The sequence below is a fragment of the Eulemur rufifrons genome, chromosome 13 (genome assembly GCF_041146395.1).
Source record: "Eulemur rufifrons isolate Redbay chromosome 13, OSU_ERuf_1, whole genome shotgun sequence".
NCBI classification, from domain to species: domain Eukaryota; kingdom Metazoa; phylum Chordata; class Mammalia; order Primates; family Lemuridae; genus Eulemur; species Eulemur rufifrons.
In genome coordinates, this window is record NC_090995.1 from 14046323 (window position 1) to 14065479 (window position 19157).

The 19157-nt window shown below is 44.9% G+C and overlaps 1 protein-coding gene across 6 annotated transcripts in view; it reads left to right on the forward strand.

The window, feature by feature from the left end:
- Positions 1–17699, forward strand: part of RASGEF1B (RasGEF domain family member 1B) — a 307416-nt gene extending 289717 nt beyond the window's left edge. For 5 of the 6 annotated variants that reach the window (XM_069485432.1, XM_069485436.1, XM_069485438.1 and 2 more), the window contains 10 exons: positions 3361–3576; positions 4063–4137; positions 5487–5582; positions 5697–5799; positions 8473–8552; positions 9637–9732; positions 13120–13215; positions 13589–13712; positions 14804–14876; positions 16284–17699. In XM_069485432.1, coding sequence (XP_069341533.1) covers positions 3361–3576; positions 4063–4137; positions 5487–5582; positions 5697–5799; positions 8473–8552; positions 9637–9732; positions 13120–13215; positions 13589–13712; positions 14804–14876; positions 16284–16308 — 984 coding nt within the window. In that variant the 3' untranslated portion in view covers positions 16309–17699. The remainder of the gene's footprint in view (positions 1–3360; positions 3577–4062; positions 4138–5486; positions 5583–5696; positions 5800–8472; positions 8553–9636; positions 9733–13119; positions 13216–13588; positions 13713–14803; positions 14877–16283) is intronic. The other variant, XM_069485433.1, reaches the window with a different exon arrangement.
- The last annotated feature ends 1458 nt before the right edge of the window (positions 17700–19157 follow it).

Consider the following 19157-nt stretch of genomic DNA (forward strand, 5'->3'; position numbering starts at 1 on the left):
GGTTGAGGAGGGAGAAGAGCTTGAGCCCAGGAGTTGGAGGCTGCAGTGAGCTGTGATCACACCATTGCGTTCCAGCCTGCAATAGAGCAAGACCCTGTCTCTAAAATAAAAATAAAAATAGATAAAAGATAGAAGTTACAGCTTGGTTCTTTCCAAAAGGATACACCTTAAAAATCTTTTGCTTTTTCAGATAGAATGTTAGTGGTTTGAAAATGACAAATGAATGGCTTTTGATCCTCCTTGTCATGGGCGTCAAAGACGGAGGTCACTTCTATTTGTGTTGGCCAGATGAGATCAGGTCTTTTTTTAACAGGCTCAAGCCGTTCGAGAGTGGGGCCAAACAGCCTCGTCTGGCTTCTTACCAGCACTGGCTGTGTTAATAACATATTCTCGATAGAGACCTTGAGAAGTCGTCCAGGTGGTTTTGAGCATGAAAAGAGGGACATAACATAGGCCAAGTCTCACCGAGGAATTGATTAACTGAGGGTGGAGCGGAGAGACGTCACCTGCCCGGATCAGGTTGGGTTGTACAGGGAGTTGGTTTTTTCTTTGGCTGCTTCTATCCAGTATTCAAACATCGGGTCCCCACGTTGACTCGAGTGTGCTTTGGCAAGTCCCTGAAATTCCTTGCTCCTTCCTCATCTCTGCAAATCATGGCGGTAACTGCCCTGTGCCTTTCAGCTCTAACAGTGTGTGACGAATGCCCTTTCCCAGTTCGTGCCTGGCAGGCTCCTCACCTGCCATGTGTCTCTGCCCAGAGAGACCTTCCCGGGCCACCCAGCTGAACTTCAGTCACACCCTCTCCCTTACTGCCTTCCCCACTTTCCTTGATAGCACTTCCCAGCACCCGTGGCTGGCGATCATGGTCTGTCCCCCATATCTGTGGGCTCCACTTCCATGCATTCAGCCAACCTCAGATTGAAAATATTTAGAAAAAAAAATGGCGTTGGTACAGAACATGTGCAGAATTTTTTCTTGTCATTATTCCCTAAACAATACAATACAACCACTATTTGCAGGGCATTTACATTGTATGAGGTACTGTAGGGAATTTAGAGATGATTTAAGGGCCACAGGAGTATGCGGATACTGTATCATTTCTGTCAAGGACTTGTACATCCTTGGATTTTGGGATCTGGGGAAATCCTAGAATCGGTCCTCCCCAGATCGGAGGGAGGACCGTACTTATATTTTTATCACTTGTTTTCCTCGCTGGACTCCACGCTGTGCCCTCTGTTCACCGTGCCATCCTCAGCTCCTAGCTCAGGACCTGCATTTGGTAGGGTGAATGGATGAACAAACAAATCAATTACTGGAATAGGAACAATTATCTTCCCCACTGAAAGGAGTGTGGGTTTGGGTTGAGACTTGTTGCTTCTTGCCTGGGAGTTTAGGGATTTTTTTTTTTGTTTTTTCTGGCAGTCAGCGAATCCAGGTGTGCCCTGTATATAATGTAGTCAGGTTCTCCTGCATCTGCCAGGACGGTTTCACATAATTTAGCTTAATATGTTTCCCCCCTGGGGGTTTTCCCCAAATGAAGTGGTTTATTAGGACTTGCCTGGAAGGAACACGAAATGAGACTAATGATTGAATTACAATGACAAATGACTGGAGTGGGTAGAATGCAATTTTCTCTTCCTTAAGGGGCTGGTCTTTATAATAAGAACTTCTATCTTTATTTGCCAGGTAATTACGGTCACTGGCATTTGAAGTGGTAAAAAAGAATAAGTACGTATTTAGCAATTCATGACTCAGGGAGGAACCATGCTCAACAACACGAAGCTTCATTTCTCAAATGGAATCAAACGGCAGCAGGAAACTTAAAAGAGGTCACATACATATATATATATATACATATATATATATATATATATATGTTCTCTGTCTTGCATACATACTCTCTCACACACACTAGTTATTTAATAGCTTTTCCCCTATATCCTACTATGCACATTTTTTCTCTTACATTTTGCTGCTGCTTTCTGCTCACGCACAACCTGGCTGTACCTTCCTCTACCTCTTCCCTAAAAAAATTTGTGTAAGGTGCAGAATAAAAATCTCTCAGCAGACATGCTAGCAGAGCGTCACCTGGGGGCCGTGGACAGCCGGCTGTTCAGGTGCAGCTCGGAGCAAGTCAGTCAGAGTCTCTGGGGACGGCACCCAAGGTGCAGGCTGTCCCCCTCGGTTGTGCCAGGTGCGCAGTGCTTCTCACTGGGACCCTCCTGCGGTACCTGGAGAGAAGCGGCGATTCCTGACTCAAGTATTTTTGGTGGGGATCCCAGGTGGGGAGGGGATGATGGAGGGCCGATGACATGCATGGAACAGCTGCTGAGATCTAACGGGTATATTTTAAAATGAGGCGTTGGTGGCTTTTTTGAGTGAAAAAAGTCTAAAAATTCTTTTTAATAAATCGTATAATATAGGGACACATTCTCATGATTTAAAATAAATTCACACGAAAGGTCCTAAAAATTTCCATCCATCCTACTTCTCTCTTAAAACTGTTACTAGTTCTGTGCGTGTCCCTCCGGAGCTGCTTCTGGGCACGCACGCACACGTGTACACACTGCCGTGGGAGTGGCGTGTGCGGTGTCTGTCGCTGTGTGTGTTTCCCCGGTGTTCATCCTGTGTTTGTCATGCAGTGACACGTCTTAGCAAGCTTCCCGCGTCGCTGCAGACGGCTGCGTCTCCTTTCTACCGCCGCGCAGTAGTCGAGCATATGATAGCGTCATGATCGTTTCTTTTTAAAAACTATTCTGTCTGGCCGGGCGCGGTGGCTCACGCCTGTAATCCTAGCACTCTGGGAGGCCGAGGCGGGTGGATCGCTCGAGGTCAGGAGTTCGAGACCAGCCTGAGCAAGAGTGAGACCCCGTCTCTACTAAAAATAGAAAGAAATTATATGGACAACTAAAATATATATATATACAAAAAATTAGCCGGGCATGGTGGCGCATGCCTGTAGTCCCAGCTACTCGGGAGGCTGAGACAGGAGGATCCCTTGAGCTCAGGAGTTTGAGGTTGCTGTGAGCTAGGCTGACGCCACGGCACTCACTCTAGCCTGGGCAACAGAGTGAGACTCTGTCTCAAAAAAAAAAAAAAAAAGTCTCAAAAAAAAAAAAAAAAAAAAACTATTCTGTCGGGAAAAAAGTAAATTTTTTTAGACAGAAAATGCAGGAGTTTTCTCAGAAAGACTCAGCCTAGAAGACAAGTCCCCCGATCACATCAGACTGTGTTTGGTAAAGTAGAAACGGTGAATCCAACGTCCAGGTAAACTCAGTCATTGGAGGACGCAGTCTCTGCCCGTGCTCGGCGCTGGAAGAGACGTGCAGAGTGAGGACGTGTCCCCCTGTCCCTTCCCAGCAGACGTACCGGAAGAACGTGCAGCAGATGATGCAGTCTCTGATCCGCAAACTCGCCGCCCTCAGCCAGTACGAGGAGGTCCTGGCGAAGATCAGCTCCACGTCCGCGGACCGGCTCACCGTGCTCAAGACCAAGCCGCAGTCCATCCAGAGGGACGTCACCACCGTCTGCAGCGACCCCTACACGCTGGCCCAGCAGCTGACGCACATAGAGCTGGTAAGGCTGCCACATCCTTGCCCTTTGCAGCACGAACGCGGTTTGCTTTGGCAGCCAGACCACGTGTTTGCCAGCAGCCTCGTCAGCGGGACAGGTCAGAACAATCCAAATGGGGAACCGTCTATCAGATAGGCGAAACATGCGCTGTTTAGACGTTTGGACATGGATGCTTCTGATACCCTGAGAATCCACTTGTAAATAAATATCAAACAGGTCGAAAGAGCAAAGAGCTTATTGACCTTCCTCATCTTCTGCCTCTAATCAATTTTCCCATAACTCGGTCTTTCATTAGCATCTGGAATATTGGCCTCCACAGAAAATTGCCTCCGTTCAAACCTTGAAGATGATGAAAGCGTTGGGGGTGGACGGTTTATTTTGTAATCTGCATTAAAAAATGAGGGTGTTGCCGCAAGTCGATAGAGGGGATTGAGAGCCCGGTTCTTTCCGTTTTCGTTAACGCTATCGACCTGCTGGATTCCATTCCAGGAGCGGCTCAACTACATCGGCCCAGAGGAGTTTGTCCAGGCGTTCGTGCAGAAGGACCCTTTGGACAACGACAAGGTAATCCGTCTACCCAGAGCCCAGGCCTGAAGCCAGAAAGAGAATTCCTTAGTCTTTGGCAGTGGGTATGGAAGACCGCATTTGAAACTATTCTGTTTTAGGTTTTAAAATCAGAAAGGTTGTTTTTCATTAGCAACGTCTGATTCATCGCAATCTTTCTTGAGCTGGGTCTCCGAGTGCCTTTGAAATATTCTTACCTATTGGTAAGCCTCTTCTTCCTCTTTATTGGGAAATTTAATAAGACCTTTAGAGCAGGTAGATGCAGGCGTTTGTGGGATGAAGGTAGGAGATAAAAGGATAATGGTTATAGCAGATTAAGGCAGAAAGAAAATGAAAGAGGATGCTTCGCCCCTGATTCAACAGTAGCGAGGGCAGGAGAGACAGGACGCACATCCCACCGGCTGAGCGAGCGAGGGCTGTACCGCTTGGCCTCGTGTTCTAGGGCGAATCCCTCCTGACGGGTTTAGTGCCTGGGTGAAGCCTGCACGTGAAGACGATGACGCTGGGCCTGGACTGCACAGTCAGGGCACACATGTGGGAAACTCTCCCCCAGTGACCCGGAAGCATCCTGACTTGGTGGGCAGAGACTGCGTCACCCGCCGATGAAAGCCCCGCTCTGGGAATAGGAGCAACAGCTGTTTTCCGGCCTTAAAATAGTCTCTCCCAGCACAGGAAGTGAAGAATAGGTTTTCCAGTAGAAGGCTGGGGGGCTTTTTTGTTTCTTTTGGAAGGAAGGAAAGAGGGGTGTAATTAGCCTCTTCAAACTGGCCTTGAACTCCAAGATGAGATTAACTTCTTTTGCTTTTGAACAATGTGTCACTCACCCTGCTAAAGAGCATGACAGTACTGACTTCCATTTATCCACCTTGGAAGCTGGTTAGTGTCTTGTGACATTGTGCTCCAAAGCTTTGTCCTGCAACCTAACTGTAAGAGAAAGTTTTCTGGTCCTCTGCGCTCTTAGCCTCTCCTTGCCCAGTGGATAGTAATTGGTATTTGCACCCATTAATCAGTCAGGATTGTTTAGAATGCAGCTCAAATCCTTCCGTTGCATTGTGCTTCTGAGTTTCCTGGGAACAGAGAGAAAGGCACTTGTGTGGATGGATCAGTGCACAATTCTAGACCTCAGGTTATCTCACTGGACGATCCTGAAAGATTTTGATACTTATGTAAGGATAAGGAGAATGTTCGTGATGCATTCTCTCTCTGTCTCTCTCTCTCCCTCTCTTCCCACCCACCAAAACTTTTCTAATCCATAACCTGAGAACAAAGGCCCATTTTAGACAAAATAAGAGTGCAATATATTCTTTCCTCTAACTCATCTGTTTATTAATACTTTGCTTTCTCGATAGAGTTGCTACACTGAACGTAAGAAAACACGGAACCTAGAAGCTTACGTGGAATGGTTCAATCGCCTCAGCTACTTGGTAGCTACAGAAATATGCATGGTGAGAAAATGAACTCTTGCTGTCTCTTAGCCCTCAGTAGTATTTTTTCGTACGATTTTAGAACTGACGGGCCTACGCGTTGTGTGACCGCCCTCTTGTTTTCGTCCCGTGTAGCCCGTCAAGAAGAAACACCGGGCGAGGATGATCGAGTATTTCATCGACGTCGCTCGAGAGTGTTTTAACATCGGCAACTTCAATTCCCTGATGGCAATAATCTGTGAGTATTTGCTGCAGGATACATGTCGCGAATCTTTATGGGTCCTGCGAAATAACCCACTGAAAATTTGCAGCTAGTACAGTTTGTTAATAAAAAGCTGTACTTTTTAACCCTCAGTTATTTCAGAATGTTCAGAGTGCTTTAAATAGCCAAATGGGTGCGTTACGAACATGTGTAATCTTTCTTAAGTATGCAAGAATTGATGGAATGCTTTAAGTTTATTTATCCTCAGCTAAATGTTCATCTATAAAAGCTTTTACGTGACATATTTGTCTAAAGAAAGAGTTTTTACAAGAATTTGGGAAGCTTGTGTATCTGGCATTATAGAAATACATGATATGAGACTACATGATAGGATTCCATTAGCGTGGACAAGAGGATGGCCCAAGAAACTGGAACATTTTCTGAGTGTTCATGCTCCAAGAATTTCTTATTCCTGCTGCAGAACTTACTATCCTGGTGTACAAACTCACTCTGCTATACCGTGGGGATTCTGACACCAGACACCAGTTTTCTTTCCCTTCATTCTAAAGACATAAGGTGTGTGGTAACGAAATGTTCTCGTCCCAGTTTATACCTGTGGTCTTGCCATAACTATCGGTAACAGCTCTTTCATTGCAAAGTGTCCTAGTTTGTATGAAAGACTATACAGCCATCCTATAAATTGCCGGTTCTCAGTAAATATTAGAATGAAAAAATAAAGGAAAGAGTTGGGGTCTTCTTGAAGGGCCAGTTTGAAGCTAAAGAACCTACCAAATCTAATTCAGTGATCTTGGCCCTGATAAAGCCTCTCCCTTTCACCAATTCCTTTTCCATTTTGTCTGCATGTCATTTCCTCTTTGTCTCCCCCATAGAAACACTGGCCGAGTTTCAGCTCATTATTTATCTGACTCACTCTATGAAAATAGTGAACAGAAAGATCGTCTAAATCAAAGACCTGAAAAGACCACAGATAATAGATTACTTACTTTCCTTCTTATACTATTAGGAAAATGTCAAGGCCAGCCGTAGCGTGGGAGGAAATATTTATAATACATACACCTGACAAATAACTTGTACCCAGAATCTGTAAAGAACCCTACAGATCAATAAGAAGACAAATAACCCAATGATAAAAAGAGCAAAATACTCGAACAGGTAGTTCCCACGAGAAGATTCCGTGTGCTAATGGATGACAAGCATAGGGAATGGTATTCCACATCAGGACGCTTTGGAGAAATGCAAATTAAAGTTACAGTGAAACACCCTTTCACACGTGGCTGAAATTAAAAAGACTGGTCACCCCAAATGCTGTTGAGAACATGGAGCAAAGTGGGACTTTCAAACGTTTTTGGTGGGAGTATAAAACGGTGCTACCATTTTGGAAAACTATTTGGCAGTTTCTTATAAAGTTAAAGCCTAATCCTGAACATAATCCTACCCTGTATTTACGGGATAAATGCCCAGCTGAATACCCACCTACGTATTCATCCCATAAAAACGCAAGCACATATCCACGGAAAGATTTGTAAAAGAATGTGTATAAGCTGCTTTGTTCGTAATAGACCAAAACCGAAGACAACCCAAAGGCCCATTGACGAGTAAATGGCTAAATAAATTGTGGTCTATTCATATAATGAAATCCTATTCAGCCATAAAAATGAACAGTTGGTATACACATAAATAGTATGGGTAAATTTCAAAATCGTTACATTGAGCAAAAGAAGCCAGACACAAGAGTATATACAGGACGATTCCATTTATATGAAGTTCTAGAACAGACAAAACTAATCTGCGGTGAGAGGCAACCACTGTTCTGATTTCTGTGCCATCCTTTGGGCTGGGTTCCTGTCTCTGAAAACGGCCACCATAATTTTTTCTGAGTAGCTACAGTCACCAAGTATCAGTCTGGGGAGGCATCCTGGCATGTGGGTTATGGACTCAGATCGCCGTGAGCTGTGGTCTCTGCTGCTTACTAACCGGATCACCCTGAGAAAATTGCGTGTCCCCTGGGACTCTAGCTTGTTCCCGCAGGGATGGCAAGGGGACATACGAGATACCATACGGAGAGCTTGGATGACACGACACATAGGCTCTGGGTCAGGCGTCAGCAAACTACATCCCGGGGGTCAGAGCTGGCCCACCACTGTTTTCTTTATGGTCCGTGAACTCAGAGTGGTTTTTATATTTTTCAATGATTGAAAAGAAAAATCAAAAGGAGAATACTATTTCTAACATATGTGACCCTCATATAAATTCACATTTCAGTGCCCAGAAATAAAGTTTTACTGGAACACGGCCACGCTCGTTTGTTTATGTTGTCGTCTGCGTACGTAACTAGATCGTGGCTGTCTCTGCCGCACCGTGACAGCGTTTGGCAGCTGTGACACAGAACATACGGACTGCAGAGTCTACAATGCCTACTCTCTTTCCCTTTGCAGAAAAAAATTCGCTTATCCCTGCTCAACGCAAATGGTCGTAATTATGGACTGTTTCTGGACTTAGGAGAATTTGCAAGAAAGAAAAAATTATAAAACTGGAGTTTATTGCTTACTAATGATTTGTAGAAGTCTTGCTTACAAATAGTAATGGACGCTTTTTTTTTTTTTTTAAGAGTAGACATTAAAACGTCTTTTCTCATTTCTCCATTTCAATTTCCCTTTTTTTCCTCCCCCTTCCATTTTCAACGGGAAGCTGGTATGAACATGAGCCCCGTCTCCCGGCTAAAAAAAACCTGGGCCAAAGTAAAGACTGCGAAGTTTGACGTTCTTGAGGTATGTGAAGCTGGTGTGTTCCTGTTAAGTAGCATTTTATGCCTGTGACGTGGAATTGCTTTAAGTAACGTCGCCTCTTGATCAGACAGTACAGTAGAGGAAAACGCCCATCTGGCCTTACGTCCCCAGGGAAAGGAAAGGGGTTATAATTGAAAGAGGAGGAAATAACTCAGGTTGTGGACTTGGCCTTTTATAGACTGAGGTGTCCATTTTGGGGTTGATTGACAAATGGTGACCTGTCCCTCACATCGCCTTGTGTGCCAGAATAGAACTTGGGTTCTAAGAGTTGAAAGTTTTACTTCCCTGCGAGCTACTAGCTTCATTTATCTGCCGTGTCCCTGGGGAGGTGTCCCCGTCCCTACAGAACATTCATTCATCTTCCTTCCAGCAGATTTAGCTGACACATGAAAAGGCCTTTCCCATATAATGCTGAGGATAATGGGAATTGTGCACAAGGGTTTGTGTGTTTGACTTACACTCATCTCAGTAGTACCCTGGTGGGTTGTTGCTTTGAACACTATCTTTGGAGAAAAAAAGAATGTTCTTTCCTGAGGTTTCCCCCAAATTGGGAATTATCACTAGATGTACAATGTGCTGTTTTATTCATACTATCTAATAAATTTCCATTCCTTCTTGCACAATGGCGGGCTTCATTTATTTGCGAATGACTTGGAACCAAATGCACAGACCAAGTTCACTACCACATTTTGGATCACTGCACATGGCTAGGCGTCACCTGGCCCGTTGACCTTATATTCAACCAGGAAATTGCTCTAATGCTAATGTTTGACTCTTGTCCTTTTTAGGTCTAATCTCAGCAATTAGGCTAGAAAGAATGTGGTTTAGGTTTCACGTTACTGAAGCTACATCAGTTTATGTAACTCAACCAAACCTCGGGAAAGAAAACATTTGTTTTAATGTGTTTCATGTCCCTGGGTGTGTGTGTATAAGAGGGATACATCATATTGCTAGTGAGCTCGCTGACTTATTTTGAATTTTTTTTTGTATCGCTAACTCTGTGATCCTGTAAACTTCTTACAGGTGAGAAATGAGTAGTTAATATTCTTCTCTCTTTTACCTGCAGCATCAGATGGACCCTTCCAGCAATTTCTATAATTACCGAACAGCTCTCCGCGGGGCGGCACAACGGTCTCTAACTGCCCACAGCAGCAGAGAAAAGGTGTGTACATAAATCCTGGGTGATTCGTGGTGGAGTTGCTGTGTTGCCCACTGAACTGCTGTGAGAACAACCACACTGAGCTTTTTCCACTGGTTCAGATCTAGGGGAGAGAGGTGTGTGCTGCAGAAATGCCACCACGTGTCACACAAGGAAGGGGACTGTGGACAGGGAAGGTGACTTGGTGTAGAACTCTGCAAATGTATATTTCTGTGCTATGACTGCAGTATTGAAATGATTACTCTTTAGCGCATCTTCGTGGTGTTTCAAGCAATAAATTAAGTCGTGTTAAAGATGACTAATAATAGCATCAGAGAGTCATTCGGTTTAATGGGAGCCAGACATTTAAGCTCTGCACAAGGTAGCTGACGTAACGTAACCTTTTCTCTTTAAAGCATTAGCTTCCCTCCCGTGGTTAAGTCATTTATTTTCAGAAAGTGGGTTAGTTGCTATAGCATTAGGCCTGCTGTTGCTAATTGGATTATGTGGGTGGCAGAAAAAGTGCAGGGGTGATGTCTGAGAAATGCACGATCCTCACTCCTGCCTACACTTAAAACTAGTTAGTGGCATCTAGATCTGCCATGCTCTTCACGGTGAGGGTCCTTTCCGGGCACATCTCAGGGTCCCATTGCCTGATACAGGCTAGAGTGCCGTGGCGTCAGCCTCGCTCACAGCAACCTCAAACTCCTGGGCTCAAGCGATCCTCCTGCCTCAGCCTCCTGGGTAGCTGGGACTACAGGCATGCGCCACCTCACCTCGCCTAGAAACCAAACTTTTATTCTCTCCTGCTACTAACTTCTATATTCACTTAGCTCGTGGAAATCCAAAGTCCTTATAATCTTCTGATTTTTACTCTGTTATATTTATATAGGGGGTATAAGATCTGAAGGAAATTACCCATGAGTAAATGAGAAGTTGAAGAAGCCTGTGAGATTTTTCCTTGCATGTGGGCACAAGGAACAGAACAGTAAAACACCCTAAGTGAGATTAGTTATATTTCTGTTTCCTTGAAAGACTGATTCAGACATCAATAGTGCAGCATCTTGCAGGCATTCATGAATGCGAAAAATCACATAAGATGTGGCCTCTGCCACCGAAAATTTATAATCCAGCTGTCGGCACATGACATGAATTAATGACAAGTGTAAATACCAATATGAGACAGTAAATGATGGGCACCACCTGAATCTCACAGCTCAGCACCAACCAGTAGAGCACAGAAATAAAGTTCTTGCTTTAAAGTTGTTACAATGTACACATATGACATCTTTGTTATAATTTTGTTCTTATTTCCCTGGGGCTGTCCCATGACGACATAGCCTTGTTAGAAATGCATGCTCACCTCGGACATAATAGCACGAGAGTAGACAGGCGGTAGGTGAGTGAGCATGGCTGGGCTCCGTGAAGCTCTGTGACCACAGTAATTTGAATTTCATATAATTTCCATGCATCAAAAAATACTATTCTTTTTATTTTTTTTCCAGCCACTTAAAAATGTAACATGTGGTCCCTGGGGCCGTATAAAAAAGGCCCACAGGCCACAGCTGGTCAACGCCCAGCCCAGACCACCAGCAGATTCCAGAGCCAGACTTTAAACTGACGTCTGACACAGTGAAAGCCCACAGGTCCCCCTCGCAAGTGGTCGTTCAAAAAGGCGAAGCCAGGCGTCCTTCCAGCCTGTTCCTGTGGCTGCTCACTTCTAACACAGTAGAGACATAGCCAGTCACATCGGAAGGAACAGTAGTGGTCTCTCTACTAATGGAGCTTTAGAGACTTCTGCAGACAACAGCAAATGATCCAAAGTATCTTCAAAAGGGCTGTCAAAACGGAAAATTCACTGTGGTTGTTTCCAGAGATCAATGAAAAACAAAACAACAATCAAAGCTTATTTTTTGTGTTTTCTTTTTTTTTTTTTTTTAAATGACTTTAGGGAAAAATCTGAATTTCTCTCTAGTTACTTAATTGATACTTAATATTTTTATGTGTGAGCCCAGAAGTATGTTTTCCCATTCGTTCGGTGTAGAAGTGCTACGTGAGTCATAAGCTTAGGGAAGAAACCCTGATGTTGAGAAGTAAGATAGACTTATCTTGTGTGTTTGGTTGGTGCCTTTTTGCATTGTAGAAAATTTAGAATCATTAAAACTATGTTGAAATTTGAGAGAGTGGAAATAACCGTAGCTGAGCTTTGTTCTTTGCTCATTGTGGGTTTAGCTTAGTAGGATTTTAGGTCCTTTCTGAGGGATGATTATTTTAGGGTAATTAACTAACCAGCGAATTGAGGCAGAAAAGTATTATTAAAGAGGGCGTGTTGTTTTCAGACAGCCATTAATTTTAATTCACACACTGACGTTCCTCCTCCACTTGAGGCACATCTGTCTGGAACATATTGTGCAAGTACATCATTGGGGACCCCCCCACCCCCCGAGAGCGGGTGCCGGCTTGTTCCGTCAGACACAGGCCAGCTTTACTCAACCACGGCCTCAAGCCTTGAGCTCTCACGTTGTCTTGAGCAATGTCTTCAAGGCAAAAATGAAATGTTCCTCTAAAAAAGTTTCATCTGAAACGTAGACATCTGATGACGCAGCCGTACGGAGTCTGGCCGGGAGACGGGTCACACGTCTTACAGTCTTGGTCCCTGCAGTGATAGGAATTCTATTCATATTTTGCCAAGGGGTTGCTAAAGGAAAAGCAGGAGTACTTTTAGGTATTTTTTTTTCTTTCATTATAGCTAGACTTTTCAGATTTTTATTGTGTACTACTGCATTGAGGAAAATAGAAAAAATGGTGGGAAGACCACTAAGCTACCCACTTCCCAGCACCCCTTGTCCTTGCTGTGTTTTGGTTGTTTAGAGCATTTGCATTTTAAACTTATGTAAGGGAGGAAAATACTGTCATGTAAAAAACAAAACACTGGCTGGGCACGGTGGCTCACGCCTGTAATCCCAGCACTCTGGGAGGCCGAGGCAGGAGGATCGCTCGAGGTCAGGAATTCGAGACCAGCCTGAGCAAGAGTGAGACCCCCGTCTCTACTAAAAATAGAAAGAAATTATCTGGACAGCTAAAAATATATATAGAAAAATTAGCCGGGCATGGTGGCACATGGCTGTAGTCCCAGCTCCTTGGGAGGCTGAGGCAGGAGGATCGCTTGAGCCCAGGAGTCTGAGGTTGCTGTGAGCTAGGCTGATGCCACAACACTCTAGCCCGGGCAACAGAGCAAGACTCTGTCTCAAAAAACAAAACAAAACAAAACAAAACAAAACACTGTACCTTAATTCCTTGTGGGCTTTCATGTAACCCAAAGTTAATGTTGCTCATTCATCTCTCGTATCCTTTGATGAGAGGCTAAGTGTTGATTTCTCCAAACAAACCAGAATCTTTTGTTTTCTCTAGATCGTGATACCATTCTTCAGTCTCTTAATCAAAGATATTTATTTCCTCAATGAGGGCTGTGCCAACCGCCTCCCAAATGGCCACGTCAATTTCGAGGTGAGTTCTATACAGCAGAAGGTGAAAATCTGGGCACAGAGAGAGGGGCAGGGGCTCCCGCACTGTAGCCAAAGCTGCTTCTGCGGATGGAGACCGGAGTTTCTCTTTCCTACTGTTGCGTAGGAAATTAGCAATACCAAGTAGAATGGAGTAGCTGCACTATTATTGATTATTATTATCATCATCATTCTTGTTATCTGAGGGAGCATGAGTAAATGTTTACCTCTATCTAGCAAATAGAGTTTTTATTAAATTAAGACAAGGATATAATTCAGAAGATTAAAAACCAGAAGGAAGCGTTTTACATGCAATTCTCTCTTCCAAGCTCGTAATGGTCGGTGACGGCCTTTAAATTCTATTTCTGCTTTTCCAGAAATTCTGGGAACTGGCCAAGCAGGTGAGCGAGTTTATGACGTGGAAGCAGGTGGAGTGTCCATTCGAGAGGGACCGGAAGATCTTGCAGTATCTGCTCACGGTGCCGGTCTTCAGCGAAGACGGTGAGGCCACCCTGCTGGGGCCGCCCAGCTGCGTCTGGAAATCAGTGTAGAGATACCCGTGCTTGGTTTCTCGGACAGTATGAGGCCGGTCCTCTGATCTCTTCCATATTAAGAGCTCTCCTGGTTCACAGACCTCAGGATTTATCCCTAAAGTATTTGCGCTTAATACTCACCCATAAACAGTGTGTTTCTGTGTTTAAACATTCTTGATAACACCAGATCTTGCAGATCTCTGGGCACAGTGGAGTTGTTGGAGGATTTTTCTCTTTTCCCCTGTTTGAGCTGCCATCAGTGGAAAGAAAGGTGTTTTGTAGTATGTTGATAGTCGAGATACTTTGGGGGAAGAAAAGACCCAGAACAGTAAATTGCTACCCGCTGCTGTTCAGAAAAAGTAGTAGAAAGTCTTGACCTGTTAGAACATTAGGGAACTTGAGATAGAAAAGTGATTGACTATGTACAGAAAAAACTCAGCAGAAAAGAGTGAGAGTTCATCAAAGATTTGGGGATTTATTCTACTGATTTATTCTATCCTGATATAATAGGACTCAGTAGTGCCTATTAACTAACAATTTCTCACAGTGGATTGATACTGTTTCCAATAATGACTGAAGAACATTTTGCATTAATATTACCTACTCCAGAAGGGGACTTGATTTTTTTTAATCTCTATACATGGGATTAATAACAAATTTTTAAATTTTTGGATGAAGAGTCTCTCTGATTGAAATTACCTACTAAGTGCTTTTTAAACACCAAGCCTACCAGGACAGAACCCGCACCCCTTTCTCTGTAAAGAACAGAAATCGGAGTGTGTGACAACATCGTTTGGCTTGCATTTTGTGAGCTTTCTGGCCTCCTAATGTCTCAGTGAATTAAATGCCTTTCTGGCCCAGAGGCCGTGGGGTTTCTGTTGGGGTGGCCAACCAGAGGCAAAGCGATATTCTGTGTTTCTCTTGAAGCCTCTTGGTCACGATTTGATAGTTTAAAGGGTGTGTTTTGCCGTTGGGTTTGCCTCAAGTTGAACAAGGGGTGGAGCAGGTAAGACCTAAGAAGGCTTCAATGTTCACGCACTTTCTTTTGGTTGGTTGTAGCTCTGTACTTGGCTTCTTACGAGAGCGAAGGACCCGAGAATCACATAGAGAAAGACAGATGGAAGTCTTTGAGGTGGGTCTCGTTGCTGCTGGTTGCTGGACGAGTCTAAGCAAATGCTGGTTTATTGAGAAAACCACGGCTTTCCACGGGAAGTCACTGCTTCCTGTTCTGAGTCGTCTGCGCTTTATTTCCTTTTAACTGAATCTCTGTGGCTTAGAATTTTTATGACTGTTATTCAGTTTTATTACCTTTCTTTTTTTTATATGGACAGATATACAGTGACTCTTTTCTTTTTCGGAACTGAAATTACCCCGTAGTATGTTGTTTTTTTTAATTGACTAATTTTCTTTGTCTGAAATTTAGATCAGAAGTTCAGACTTTATTTCTGAGTAGGTCTAATATTGGAAGTTTATTTGACCTGAGATAAAAAAAAGAACTCAGTACCAGTTGGCTTGGTAAAGTTGGCTTGTCACTTGCCAACAAGATCTCAGCCCCCTCTTTAGTTGGAGAGAGAATTGGGACTAGGAACGTGATCTGGAGTTTTTTTCCAAATTTAAAAATTTTGCTATTCTGTTAGTATTTTTCAAACAAAACTAGGATAGGGTTAAATTAGTATTTTGAACATGTGAGATGCTTTAGTAGGCAAAAGTGCCTAGAATATAGTACAGTATAATCAAGATTGCTGTCATTTCGACTAAGAAACTCTGGGACTGACACCTTTTTGTACTGGGTTTGACAAATGCATGTTCTTGTCCTCGTCCTGTGGTCCCCTGAGCCATTGGGGTCCCTTCATTATACTCGGTACTAGGCCGGATTTCATGAACCGAGATACCTCATGTTTACTTGGTTTTGTGGGATTTTGTTTGTTTGAAAGGAAAATCTAGGCCTTCTTTGTACCGCTCAATGGCGAGGGCTGAGGCATGGAGCCATTATTGGTGTCATTGGCCTTAGGACAAGGCTTGGTGACAGATAGAGCCACTCATTGCAGACACTCAGATTCATCAGTAGCGATGACAAATCCATGTCTCAGGGCAGACACCCTCCTTGTCACTGCCGTTCAAACATTCCCAGGGAACGTGTCCTCAGGATGCTCACGTGCACTAGGTCCACCTGTCCGTGCTAAGACCGGCTCATCCCTAAAAGCTCTTTCTCGTTACTGATCTTTGGTTTTCTGTTTGTATTATGATATAAACCCACCCAAGATACAGATTTCTCTATACAGAAAGCCTTTTGCCATCTGCGTTAACATTTGTTTTGGAGTGACTAGCAGTTTTCTCAAAGAACTAGTAAAAACTTCAAAGCTTGATTTGTGTTTTTTTGTTTTTTTTTTTTTTTTTTTTTTTTCCCCTTCCTGGCTTTAATTCTGTAAAGTCACACTTAAAACATAGGAAAGGTACAGTTAGTATCAGGCAAGGCTTTTGAATCCTGGTTCAAATAGTCCGCCACGTTCTGTCTGACACCGATTTCTTTATTGTCCAGGTCAAGCCTCTTGGGCAGAGTTTAGCGTGTGGGATGTGATCACCGCCGCCCCCGCCGCACCCCGCACGCCATGGAGGAGCTGGCCCTTGTCATCTGCCATCTAGGACTAGGACATATCAGGAAGACCCCGCAGTCACCCGAGCGCCCCGACCGGCTACGCGAGCAGCTCGCTGGGGAGCAGATGGGGAGCTCGCGTCCCACGGCCGACGGATGGCTGCTGACTCTGCGAGGCTGAAATGTTCGCTGAAGCCCACGGGAGAAACCAGCCGCTGACGGTCCCGGCTCTGCACATGACTCATCGCCTGGAATTTCCGCGTGAATCACAGCTCTGCACCTGGATGGAGTTTTCTTCTGTGTGTGTGTTTTTGTTATTTGGTTGAACATTTGCTGCTAATGGGACTTGCCCAGCTTGGAGCCCTGGCTCTTCGGAAGCCCATGTTTTCTTTGTTAACTTAAATGAAAAAGGGAGAGGAGGGAGGGGGTCCGAAACCCTCCACATGGATCCCAAACCGCAGCTCAGCGTCGCCAGGGAGGGTGAGGCTGGCTGGACGCTGAGCGTGGACTTTGTTTCCCCGTAGCGCGTGCTGTCTTGTAAACGCCTCTTCCTCCTCTTCCTGCGAGGTCTTGAGTTGGCTGCTGGTTGGCAAACTCCTTTTTACCCATATAAGTTATTTAATATAATAATGAAGCTCAACACTGTGGTAGGAAAATAGCCACTAGGGGAAAAGAAAAAGCAGAGTCTGTCCTTGGCCTGCTGAACGTGCTAGAAGGACTTTTTTCCTGCCCTTCTAAGCTGTTTACAACTGACCACTGTGTGTTCTACAGATGTATTTTTCAGTAGTTTTTTGTTATTTAGTTTTCCATGAAGCCTTTTTTTTTTTTTTTTTTTTTTCCCCTCTTGTAAATTTAAATGATCTGACTTTCAGGGTCTTGGGATAAACCCAGGGCATAATTACAGCTTGATTTTTTTTTTTTAACCGGCTGTTATTTTTCATTCCTTTTCGGAGTCTGTTGGTGACTAAACCTGTCAACAGAGAATAAATTGGAGACGCGACCACCCACCCCCACGACACCAAGTGAACGGAACGGAACAAATGAAAACACCTCGCTGTTCACGGTTGATCTAATTGTGAAATAGTCCCGCTTGTCAAACATCCGAATAAGCCTGTAGTCGCTCTGCAAACAGCTATTATATTTATTCGCTCTAGGAGAAACTGTAGAGCAGAAATCCATGCTAATGGGGGAAAAAAACAAAAAACCGAAACACCATGTTCAAAACAGAGATGTATTTGAAAACTTACTTGGTTCCAAAAAGCAGAGCATGTGTGCGCTCCACGCGGTCTCAGCACACCCGAAGTATCTCCAAGCTGTCCCGTTACGATCATCAATATATTCCACACTTTGCGGCCAGGAGTCGTGGCATTGTTCTTTCCTTCCTTGGGGGGACGGTCGGGCGGGTGGGCCGGGGTCACGGTGGATCAGCTCCAGTGACCACCCGCAAACGAGTCTGTCCTGGAGGGAGCTGCCATAGGAGTATGTGCACGGCCTTTACTTCCTCAAAATGATTAGTAGCAAGCATTTAATAAATGCGACTTGCCAGGCCCTTTCTACGTGTTTAGCATAGACCATGTCATCGTCATCCCCGCTTAGTAGGTGTGGAAACAGGTATATAGTAGTAATAATAATTTGTCCAAGGCCACCTAGCTAATGAGAGGCACGAAGAGTCAAACGAGGCCTGCTAGTTTCAGAGCCCGGGCTTCAAATCACACCATCAAGGTATCTCAGATTTCCACCTCCTTGCACATGGCCTGGGGGTCTTGTTTACCTGCAGGTTTTGACTCTGGGGGTCTGGGCTGGGGCCCGGGTGATGCTGAAGCTGCCCGTGCCAACACGGCACAGAGCGAGGTGGCGAGGCTCCTGTCGCATTCATTGGTAGCAGGAGATTTTAAGTTACGGGAGTAGCTGAGTGATGACACAGAGAGGCCATTGGCACCGGAAGGTTACTGCTCACATTTCCTGAGAGAGGGGACCGCAGGGGAAGCACAGTGTCGGTCAGGGGGCCTGGCCTGGGCCGCGGCCTCGGCCGAGGTCCCCGCAGGAAAGGCTGGGCCGGTTTGTGTCGGTCCCCTGGGCTTGGGGCTGCGGGGGCCTCTGCTTGCCTGGCACCTGGCCCTTGATGGTTTAGGGCCACTTCTATACTTCCGTGGTGCGTGAGTTCGATACCAAGGGGAGGGTGGGGGTGTGTTCTCAGCATTTGCCGGGGGGACCCCTGGCCCGGCCCTTTGCTGTCCTCGGAATTAGCCCTGGGGGCTCAGTCTCTCCTCCAGTGGTGAGATCTTGGAGAGGTCAGAACATCACAAGATATGGAAAATTTTAAAAAACATGATTAGTGTGAATACGAGCCCACAATATTGCCTTTCCCCAAACTCTGTGTCACTTTAGTTGTCGCCGTGACAGCCGAGATGTTTATCATTCACCCGGCAGCATCAGGGGTCAGCAAACCGCGGGCTGGCGGCCACATCTAGCCAACGTCTTGCTTTGTTTGGCCCACGAGGTAACAATGATTGAAAAACGTCAAAAGAAGAAGAATATTTCGTGACGTGAAAATTTTGTGAAATTCAGATTTCCACGTCCACGAATCGAGTTTTATTGGAATGTGGGCCCACTCATTTATTCGTGTATTTTCTTGTGGCTGTTTTCTGCTACGACTGCCGAGTCTTAACGCTTGTGACAAAGACCACGTGGCTCACAAAGCCTCAAATGTTTGCTTTCTGGTACTTCACGGAAAGTTTACTGGCCCTCCGACCTACGTGGGGATTTTCTGAGCATTAGGCCGGGCTTGGGGGCTCAGGCCTGGAATCCCAGCACTCTGGG